At 45.9% G+C, this 11,478-nt stretch overlaps 1 protein-coding gene across 3 annotated transcripts in view; it reads left to right on the plus strand.

Moving 5' to 3' along the window:
• The window catches only part of MFNG (MFNG O-fucosylpeptide 3-beta-N-acetylglucosaminyltransferase), a 35,330-nt gene extending 24,153 nt beyond the window's left edge, over positions 1 to 11,177 (plus strand). For 2 of the 3 annotated variants that reach the window (XM_088652098.1, XM_035128320.3), the window contains 3 exons: positions 5,749 to 5,914; positions 7,729 to 7,814; positions 8,309 to 11,177. In XM_088652098.1, the coding sequence (XP_088508224.1) occupies positions 5,749 to 5,914; positions 7,729 to 7,814; positions 8,309 to 8,375 (319 nt within the window). In that variant the 3' untranslated portion in view covers positions 8,376 to 11,177. Of the gene's footprint in view, positions 1 to 5,748; positions 5,915 to 7,728; positions 7,866 to 8,308 lie in introns of all 3 variants that reach the window. The other variant, XM_088652099.1, reaches the window with a different exon arrangement.
• Positions 11,178 to 11,478: the final 301 nt, after the last annotated feature.

The raw sequence follows: 11,478 nt of genomic DNA on the forward strand, positions 1-11,478 counted from the left end.
CTTGCCGATCAGAAGGTAAGCAGTTCAAATCCCCGTGACGGGGTGAGCTCCCATTGTTTGGTCCCTGCTCCTGCCAACCTAGCAGTTCGAAAGCACAAAGTGCAAGTAGATAAATAGGTACCGCTCCGGCGGGAAGGTAAACGGCATTTCTGTGCACTGCTCTGGTTCGCCAGAAGCGGCTTAGTCATGCTGGCCACATGACCTGGAAGCTGTATGCCAGCTCCCTCGGCCAGTAAAGCGAGGTGAGCGCTGCAACCCCAGAGTTGTCCGCGCCTGGACCTAACAGTCAGGGGTCCCTTTACCTTTAACATAGAAAGACCCTATGCATTCTCCTCCTATAAGCTCTCCTCTATAGCTTCTTCCCTCACTCATGAGCAGTTGGGGGGGGGGCACAAGAATATGGCAGTGGCAGAGCCCCACTCTCTCCCTCCATGTGATCACAATGGTGTGAAAGACACTGACCCACTTCTGTTGCAATACATTCAAAGCTTTTCCCATGGTGTGACTATACTATACCAGTTTTTGCCAACTAGTTATTCTCCAGATGTTTTGGACTACAACTTCCATCAGTCCCAGTCAGCTGGCTGGGGCTGATGGGAGTTGTAGTTCAAAACATCTGAAGCATATCAGATTGTTGAAGGCTGCGTTATTCTGTTCTCTTATGAGGATCATGCCGATTTTAAATGGATCGGTTCCTCCAATTTCCCCCAAGCTTTTTGCTCTCTTTAAAAAACACCAAACCTTCTGCTTGCTGATTTCTTTTCCTTTTTTATTTATTGAAATAAACTGAAAGTTTAATTAACTGCCCTGTCACCACTGACTTCTCTCTATCCCAAATAACAATATGTCTGGATGTGTGTTGGTTTAAGATACTGCTGAATTTCTTCCTTGGTAACATTCTTAAGCAATAGAGTATTTAATTTCCAAGACTGAAATGAAATGGTATGCCCATCTTTCAATTACAGTATATTGTTATTGGTGCAAGATTTGCATAAAGCTGAGACTCTTACCTTAACATCTACTGTTTGTGCTAAAACACCCACTGTGAAGGGACAAAATGTGAGTAATGCAGTCAGGTCAATGGATAACAGCATCTCCATGAATCAACAGGCTAAAAAAGCTCTCGAGTCTAGATTCTTCATAATACTTCTGGAAACATTCCAACCAGAGATATTACCACATCTTGATTTGTCCAAACTCAGTGGATTTATCCAACATGAGTCTGTTGCGATCCCTTCCTACAATCATCTCACCCTCAACAAAATTTTGCAGGCATTGAAACAGCCCTGGATTCCCTCCCTCTCCTTTGTATCAACAATTAGACATATAAATACATCCTAAGGTGTTGTTTTGATCTACTACATATGCGCCTTTCACAAATTGTCTATTCTCATATGCAAAAGAATATATTTTCTTTTCTTTTTGAAAAAAGACCAATTTGACATGTATTTTTAACAATTGCTACTCTCCTTTTTAAATAATATAGGCTGCAAAAACGACTCCTAACTTTCATGTTAATTGGTTATGAACAGCACTGGGGGCAGATTTAGGCACTTTGTAGATTTTGTACTTCCAAAATATGGGAGAACAGCCATTATTATTTCTTTGTCCCAGCAGCCCCCAGGGCCACTGAAAATCTATTTTGTGTCTAGCAGAAACTAATCCCTGGGGTCCACCAAGACAAAGGGCAGGTTATAAACAAACAAACAAAAAAGAAACAAATTAAGGCTGCACTCTTAACCTACCAACTTGCTATAAGTCTTATTGAATTCAGTTTCTGAATAAAGAGCATATAGCAGAGTTGTGGAACCTGCAGCCCTTCAGATGTTTCTGGACTTCAGCTCCCATCATCCATGTCCATTGGCCATGTTGGCTGGGGCTGATGGGAGTTGGAGTCCAACAACAATTGGAGGGTCACCTTTTCCCCAACTCTGGAATAATAACATTGGCTGAAATAATTCAGTTCAACCAATGAACTGAACTGTGGGCCTCCAGTTATTGTCAGATTCCAGCTTACTTCAGGCTCCACAGCATGGCCAATGATGAGAAATGATCATAGAATCATAGAACCATAGAGTTGGAAGAGACCACAAGGGCCAACCAGTCCAACCCCCTGCCAAGCAGGAAACACCATCAAAGCGTTCTTGACATATGCCTGTCAAGCCTCTGCTTAAAGACTTCCAAAGAAGGAGACTCCACCACACTCCTTGGTAGCAAATTCCACTGTCGAATAGCTCTTACTGTCAGGAAGTTCTTTCGAATGTTTAGGTGGAATCTTCTTTCTTGTAGTTTGAATCCATTGCTCTGTGTCCGCTTCTCTGGAGCAGCAGAAAACAACCTTTCTCCCTCCTCTATATTACATCCTTTTATATATTTGAACATGGCTATCATATCACCCCCTTAACCTTCTCTTCTCCAGGCTAAACATACCCAGCTCCCTAAGCTGTTGCTCATACGGCATCGTTTCCAGGCCTTTGACCATTTTGGTTGCCCGCTTCTGGACACGTTCCAGCTTGTCAGTATCCTTCTTGAACTGTGGTGCCCAGAACTGGACACAGTATTCCAGGTGAGGTCTGACCAGAGCGGAATACAGTGGTACTACCGGGTATTACTTCCCTTGATCTAGATGCTATACTCCTATTGATGCAGTCCAGAATTGCATTGGCTTTTTTAGCTGCTGCATCACACTGTTGACTCATGTCAAGTTTGTGGTGTACCAAGACTCCTAGGTCCTTTTCACATGTACTGCTCTCAAGCTAGGTGTCTCCCATCCTGTATTTGTGCCTTTCATTTTTTTTTCGCCCAAGTGTAGTACTTTACATTTCTCCTTGTTAAAATTCATCATGTTTGCTTTGGCCCAGTTGTCTAATCCGTTAAGGTCATTTTGAAGTGTGATCCTGTCCTCTGGGGTATTAGCCACCCCTCCCAATTTGGTGTCATCTTTATCCAAGTCATTGATAAAGATGTTGAAAGATCATTGAATGATGAGCGCTCTAGTCCAACAATGTCTGAAGAGCACCACATTGGCTAACCTTGATGTAGATGATGGTGTTATCAGCCTGCCTAACTTCTGTTGACCTCTGCCTTAGCAGTGCAAGCCCAGCCCCGGCGCTTCCATTAAGGCGAACTAGGCCACGGCCTAGGGCGTCAAAATGGAGGGGGCACTGACCAGGCCGCCCGCCGCCCACCGCCGCCCACCGGTGCTGCCTCAAGTCGCTATCTGGAGGCGCGCGGGTCTGGGGGCACCTCCTCTGAACAGCTGAAAGGCGGGCGAGGCGGCCCCAGGCTCGCGCTCCCAGCGAGAAGTTCCGGAGGTGCGCGGGGAGCGGCAGAGAAGCGGCAGCGGCAGAAGGGCAAGCAGGGCCCGTCAGCCAGCATGATCAGCAGGGTCTTGCAGGCTGCAGTGGAGCAGAGAGCGGGAGGAGGCAGCCCCGCCCCCAGGCTCGCGCTCCTCCGGAGCTTCGCGCAGGGAGCGGCAGCCTGGGGCCGCCTCAACTGAACAGCTGAGAGGCGCGGCGAGGCGGCCCCAAGCTCGCGCTCCGGGCGCAAAGCTCCGGAGGCGCGCAGGGGGAGCGTGAGCCTGGGGCTACATCGCTGCACCTCTCAGCTGTTCAGTTGAGGCGGCTCAGCCTCCCACTCCCCATGCGAAGCTCCGCAGGCGCGCCGGGGCGTGCGTGCGTCATGACGCATGCACCCGGGGGGCATCAGAAAGTGTTTTGCTTAGGGCGCAAAAAGCCCTAGCACAGCGCCTGTGCAAACCTGCTTGTGTTTTCTCAGGAGCCCCATTGTATTCAGTGGTGCTTACTCCTAGGTAAAGGTGCATAGGATTGCAACCCAAGACTATTACAAACTACAGTAGTACCTTGGGTTACAAACGCTTCAGGTTACAAACGCTTCAGGTTACAAACTCTGCTAACCCAGAAATAGTACCTCGGGTTAAGAACTTTGCTTCAGCATAAGAACAGAAATTGTGCTCTGGCAGCACGGCAGCAGCAGGAGGCCCCATTAGCTAAAGTGGTGCTTCAGGTTAAGAACAGTTTCAGGTTAAGAACAGACCTCTGTAAGAAATTAAGTTCTTAACCAGAGGTACCACTGTACATATTTTTGAACTCCAATAGCAATGCCCATGCCAGGTCTTTTCTTCCTTTCTCTCCCTCATCCCATTTTGCTGAACATCCAGCCTGAGACATTCTGGAGAAGTCAAAATTTTGCCTACTATTTGTGATATTTTAGTTACCCCCCCCCCAATAAATGTATTAACCCACAGTAGTTTTCAGCACAGCTACTTCTCTCTCTCTCTCTCTCTCCCTCCCTCCCTCTCTCTCTCTCTCTCTCTCTGCATTCAGTTACCATCCCTCCCACTTCTAAATATGGATTTCCTGCAGGAGAAAACCCAGCAGCTTCCCTTCTCTTTTTGAAGTTTTAAACCAAATAATGAACTAATTAATTTTCATATTACACAGGAAGTGGGCCAGGAAAAGGAAGCTGCCCTGTTGAGGAACTTATTAGCACATTTGTCTCCTTTACGCAGATTATTGATTCAGACATCTGATTTGCAGGCAAACGGGGTTCAAAAGGAATAGGGCGGATTTGTTGAGCATGCATTCTGAGAGTGAAAAGACAGCTGAATCTAGAGGCTCGGCCATCGACTGGTTGCAGTCAAGAGGACTACAAAGCTAGTATCGTTCATTGGCCTTCCCCAGCCTGGTGCCCTCCACATGTTGGTGGGCTATGTAGCTTTGCAAGAGTTCCCCCCTAATGGATTGATGTATGCATAAATACAAGGGAAGCCTTTTTAATCCCAGAGAACAACTCTTAAGAACCAGAGCTAGAAGCTTCCTCCTGTTTGATTCTCTGAGCAAACATCGATGGGCCAAAACTAGGAGATGTACAAGAATTGAATGAAGCTTGACCTCCAAGTCATGATGGCTATATACCATATTACTGCCAGGAATGTAGGCACATCATTATTATTATGTATTACTGAGCCAGACATGGGTCTATCTAGCTAGGTATTGTCTACACAGCCTGGCAGCAGCCATCCAGGATTTTCAATGGGGGGTTTCTCCCAATCTTACCTGGAGATGCTGGGGATTGAACCTGGAACCCTCTGCATGAAAAGCAGTGCTCTACCTGGGGAAAATTGCAGTCAAATCTGACAGTGCATATTCTTGTGACTTGGTAAGCTTTGGAGCTAATGACCCCAGAGCTGTATTGATGATAGGCAGAGACTCAAACCATAGAAATGTAATTGGTAGAGAGGGCTCTGTGTGATGTTATTTCCTCCTCCTCTCTTGAGTGGGAAGAATCAAAGAAGTATTTCCTATTCCTTCCCTCTCTCTTTCTCTTCGACCAGCCATGCAGGAGGATGTCTGACTGTGCCAGGGGCTGGCAGGGCTTTGAAGAATGTGTGGTGGAGGTAGGGGACCAAAGGAGTGACCTATTCTCATCCACCACATTCAAGAAATCCAATAACAGAGTTGTGCACAATTGCACACAATTATCATTGTCCAATGCTAATTAAAAATAGTATTTAAACCCAATAAAATGGCTATGATTGTAGTGCCATACAACTTGAGGCCACAACTACACAGATGTTTATGTATGTGTGCCACCTCTCAGCCCTACCTGCCCACCATGATGTAATTCGCATTCCCTGGGGAAACACGGGGCTTCAACCATCCCCACTGTCAGATTCCTTTCCTTAATTTTATGAAACGAATGTATCTGTCCTGCTTTATTTTCCAGTGGCAACAACTTCCTGATCACATCTGAGCTCATCCACCTCCCAGATGACTGCACCGTGGGCTATATCATTGAACGTAAGCTAGCCGGTCACTTGGTCCCTAGTGACCTGTTCCACTCTCACCTGGAGAACTTGCACGTCATCCAGGGTCCCCAACTTACTAAGCAGGTGAGATGATGCAGGAAACACCATCTTGCCCTTGTTGGAGAGAGTGGGCACTTTCCAAATGAACTGTTTTTGAATGACAGTTCAGATGCATGAAATTGCCCCTCCGCTATGCATTTGTTGCCCAGAATCCAATCATCTCCTCTTGAAGTTGCACATCTGTCGCTGTGATATAGCATTTTCTCAGTCGAATTGGGATGTGTTGTATTTTGTACCTGGGGGTAACATAATTCTTTCCCCAGATGAACTCATCCATTGCTGCTGAGATTGCTGGGGCCAGCCTTACACTTTCCGCTACCGCCTGTGGCATGATATCTCCCCATCCATTATGTGTGACCAGATAGCCTGCTATTGTATTTGAATGGGGATTCGCAAGACTATCAAAATGCGGCTGGGGTTGTCTGGATAAGAGAGAGAGAGAGAGTGGAGGAGAGTCAGGAGAAGGAGAGAGGAGCAGGCAGGAAAGCAGAAAGCAGTCATTCACATCATCTCCTCAGTAATTGTGACACTGATTGAATCAATCATGCATTATTTAGAGGAGGCTTTCCTGACAAATGCTTCCCCAGACACTTCTCTGCAATAATAGGCAAGGGGATGGAAAAGCAATTAACTAGCCAATAAAACTTCTGCCAGTCAAAGTCCAGGAAAAGGCAACTCCTCCACTCCAGAATAGAAGTCCTAGTGCCAATAAGTTGCCCTCTTCTCCTCTGAGGACAGTGTCACCCAACCAGCAGAATCACAGAGTGAAACTATTGCTGGACTGTACCATTTTAGAAAGCAGAGGGTAGGCCACACGTTTCAGGGGTGGGGAACTTGTGGCCCTCCAGATGTTGTCGGACTCCAGTTCCCATCACTCCCCTTCAGCACGGCCAATGGTCAAGGGTGAAGGGAGGAACACCTAGCAGCCAATGAAAAGGCTTGGTAAGTTAGAACACTTCTACTGTTGTTGTTGCTGCTGTTGTTAAACAAATGTATAAACTGCTTCATAGCATGAAGCCACTGAAGCATTGTACAAGATAAAGATAGAAAATAGCACAAAAATGCAAGCTTTAAAAACAATGAAATAAATGTAACAAACTCTGAAAGCAATAAAACAAATTCTTTTTTTAAAAAACAACAACATAATCATTCCTGCCACTATGCTGTTAATATTCCATAAATGCCTGGGTCAGACCTTGTGGAAACCTTAAACAAAAACGTGTTCAGTAAGTACCTAAACATCATGACACTAGGCACCTGTCTAATTTTGGCAGGTGATTGATTCCAGAGGGCTGGAGCTGCGACACTAAAAGCCCAGTTTCTAGCACAAGCTAAGCATGCTCTCTCAGCAGTGCCCCATTATACCTGGTATAGCAGTTTCTATGTTGGTTTTTTATAAAAACCCCAACACCAACAGCATGGGAGGGGGGAGGGTGGCAGAGAGGTTTCATCTTGAAGTGGTACACCCCAACTAGAACTGCCCCCATGTGATTCTGCTGGTTATGTACTTCAGCTCTTTAATCTGATCCCTTGCATGGCAATTGCTCGAAGGCAGAAGAGATGCAAAGAGCCTGGGGAAATAATGGCTAAACCTGTGTTCCCAACAAGTCTGCAGAACCTGGAGAAAATAGAGGTTACTAGAAACTACTCAGGCAGTGTAATTTGGCTTCGAATAGTTTTCAGGTAGCAGAATGCATGTGTGTGTAATAAATTTGAGAGGGCAAGAGACTCCTACCGCTGAGAAGTATCTTTGGCTGTGATGCGTAAAAGGAGCTTGTTGCCCACAGGGCATGTATATTCCTCACTCATCTGTCTTCCTTTCTGGTATTTCCTTGTAGGTCACTCTCAGCTATGGCATTTTTGAGAAGAAGCTCAATGTTATCGAGCTTTCTGGTCCTTTTTCTCCGCAAGATGACCCTTCCAGGTATCTCCCATGAGAGCACATTGTGCTGTTAAGAGGGCCTGAAGGACAAGGGTAAAAAGCCTGAATAGAGCCGAACCGGGGGTACCAGCAGAGCATTGGGTAGGGACTATGCTGATGAGGAGCAGAAGCCGGCAGTCCTACGGCCAGAGCTGAGCCGAGCATTTCTGCCGCTCATGGTTTCCTCTCTTTAAATCACCCTTTAAGCTCAGCCTTTATTGCAAAGTCTGGAACCGAAGCCAAACATTCAAGGTTATTCAGCCCCAAGGGGATGGGCAGGGCGTACTTTGGCTGAGGCGCCTATTATATCTACACAGGATTAGAGGGTGAGAAGCATCCATCTAGACATTTCGCTGCAGTGCAGTGTGAGAGCATCTGGTGTTGGATGGGGCACTGGGGAGCATGTGCTCCTCATATGCAACCCTTTTCCCATCTGCAGCAAGAGCCGTCCGTCTCTTTACATTCCTTCTCTCTCTCTCTCTCCCCCTCCTTTCTAGGTTCCGATCGCTTCACTGCCTTCTTTATCCAGACACTTCCTGGTGCCCACAGCCAGTCACCCTGTGAAAACTGCTCAGAAGCTCTCACCATGAATGGTGGAGAAGAACATGAGAAGAGCCCGGCTGGACCAGGCCAAAGGTCTACCTAGCCCAGCCTTCCGTTCTCACAGCGGCCAAACAGATGCCAGGGGCTGGCCACAAGCAGGACATCAGTGCAACAGTACACTACTGCTCCTGATCTCCATCAACTGATGGAGATGCATGAGGCAGTTCGCAGCCATCATGGCTAGGAGTTCTTGATAGCCTTATCCGTCACCAATTTGTTTACCCCCCCCCCCCTGTAAAGCTGTCGAGTTTTCCAAATCCCTGTTCAACAGAGACCACAGTAGCTGTGTGTTGACTTAGCTGAGGACTTTCTTGATTACTGAAGGAGGAGCTGAGGCAAGAGGGGAGAGACGTTAAAGTGTGTGGCAAGAGGATGGATTGAGAGCTGCTCTTCAAGTTATGTCAAATGAGGTAGTAGACTGCAAATATGACTGCCCTTGGGCCAACTCACATAACACTTGCTGTGAATCATATCTCCTTACATGCCACATGTATACTTTCATTGTGGGATTCAATTCATATGCCTTGCCTAGGTTATCGCTTTTCATTTTGTTGGACATATCACACTGATGCCCTGGTTCATCACATGTGATGCTCTACATGTGGCTGAAGATATGTTGGAATACGCAAGCCTGGTACTTCCCCTGAAAGCGTCACTTCACTGCTCTTGAACCTTGGGTTCACAGATGTTGCTGGACTACAAATCCCTTCATCCATGGTGATTGGCTGAGCTGGCTATAGCTTGTCAGGACCCAAGGTTCAAGAACACTGTTCTGTATGGTTTAGGGACCAGGGTCTTGTCAAATTATCATTCTACTCTTTCATTGACAGTAGCAGACAGTATCAGTTGTGTCACTGCTGCCTACTGGGATGGACAGGTGAGGCAGTGGGGAGATTGGGGCAGTGCAGATGCACCAGCAGGTGTGGCAGATTGTGTCTGCCAGAACATTTGCACTGCATGGGCTTTGCTGCCAACTTGCCCCTCTTCCTCTGCCTCTCAGGAAGCTGCAATGATGTGACGGATGGGTGGTTACCACCCACCACCCTGTCTCCTGCTGGTCATTGAGATAACCACCAGAGACTTCTCTGGGTGTACAATTTGCAAAGATTGATAACAGTCAAAGAAAAATCCAAGAGCAAAAAAAGATGTGAACCATGTCTCTTGTGCAGTTGTCCTCTATTTTTGCTTTCCTCCAGGTAACCTAAGGGAGGTTGTGAATAGAGGGAGTCTCTGGGGCCATAGGCCAGTGGAAGAGCTTCTGCTTTACATGCAGAAGGTCCCAGGTTCAATCCCCAACATCTCCAGGAGGCCCTGAGAAAGACTTCTGTCTGAATCCTTGGAGCATCACTGTCAACTCACTATATTACAGTGCCCCACCTTTGGAATGCTCTCCCCATGGAGACTCACCTGCCATTCTGGTACCCAGCTTTGTTTTCCTAGGTTTCGCCAGACATTGTAAGGCACTGAGAAAGTTGTGTTTTTATCTGCTGCATTTTTACTCTTTTTATCTTTCTTTGCCTGTTCAAATATTATTGTAGAAATTGGAGTTCTTGCTGAAGTCCAGAAATAAACAGTAAATTGCAAGAACTTGGGCCAGGAGGAAGATGAATTTCAAATGAATCTTCAAAAGGTTTTATTTATGTAATGAAGAATTCAAATAGGAATCAATTCCAGTATAATAGGCAAATAAAAATAAATTCCAGTGAAAAAATCCCAGGACAAGGCCCTGTTTTGACAATTCTTCATCAGCAATGTTTTAATGGTCAGAGTGACCAAGTATGTTCAAATATTATTGCATTTAATGTTTGATTGTATTGTTCTGTTTTTATTGTGAGTCACTCTGGGAATGCACACTTGTTGAAGGTACCAGATGAGCAAAATTAATCCATACATAAAATGTCCAAGAATGACTCTCTACCCACTGAAATCTGAAAAGGCACCATTAGTTGTATCTGCAGTAGCAGAGTGCAATGGGAGGCACTTTTGTTTCTCTACCAACCAAGGCAGCCTTCTCAGTTACACCCATATGTGCCCAACATGGCACAATTCAAGGTTCTGGCCTTGACCTATAAAGCCACAAGGATGTATGAAAAGCCTGATGGATCAGGCTAAAGCCTGGGTATCCTTCAGAAGTCCTGAACTGGGTTTTGGCAGAAGCAAAGTTAGGGGTGGTAATAATAATACTACTGGTAGCAACAATAATTTCTTTTAATTCAGTACTTTGCGTAGGGTAGGGTTAGGCTGAGAGATGGTGACTGGCCAAAATGAGCATGATCACTCTGCCAGAATTTGAACCTGAATTCCAAGGTTGACACCCTAATGACTAGTGCCATTTGGATTTTGCACCTCAGGCACCAGATTGTTCTGGGCTAGCTCTGCCTCTTTGTGAATCAAATCTGTTGATTTTGATTTTAAACCACTTTCTAGGGATCTGGAACTTTGGCTTCTCCTACCAACTTCTCAAGCACCAGATTTTTAAAGGGCTGCCCTTACTCTAACATTCTACGTGACTCTACACCTTAACATTTTGTCTCTAAGGAGCCTGTTCTTTCATCTGAGAAGTTTCTGGTGACAATCCTGGCCTTGTAACTTCCAGCTATTCCTCCCTCTGAGTACACAGAGGCATGTGAATCAAATAACAGGGCACTGATCAAAAGCCCTGGAAAAACGAAGCCTGCACTTCAATGAAATGTGAATCAGTGTGCGATCTGAAGCTCTTGGTGTGAAATGAACCTTTTAAATAAATAAATAAATTTGAGTGAATGGATGGTGGAGAATTCCTTTTTTATTTTTTTGATCAGGAGAGAAACTTAACGCCTTTTGCAGAATAATCCAGTCTGTAAAAGGAGGTCCCTGTGTTTGGTCTGTCCAATGCTTTGAGCTCCAAAACTTTAAGAAGAACTTTCTTCTGGGGCTATTCAAGGGTATGCAGTACCAGCACCTATCCCCCCCCCCCAAAAAAAAGACATGCACTGAGGAGAAGGATATCAATGACCACCAACCTGCCCACAGTGGAACTCCCTATGCACAAGAAAGCAAAGAACAAGAAAACTCCAATCTTCAT

This window comes from Zootoca vivipara, chromosome 9 (assembly GCF_965207765.1).
Source record: "Zootoca vivipara chromosome 9, rZooViv2.hap1.1, whole genome shotgun sequence".
NCBI lineage: Eukaryota > Metazoa > Chordata > Lepidosauria > Squamata > Lacertidae > Zootoca > Zootoca vivipara.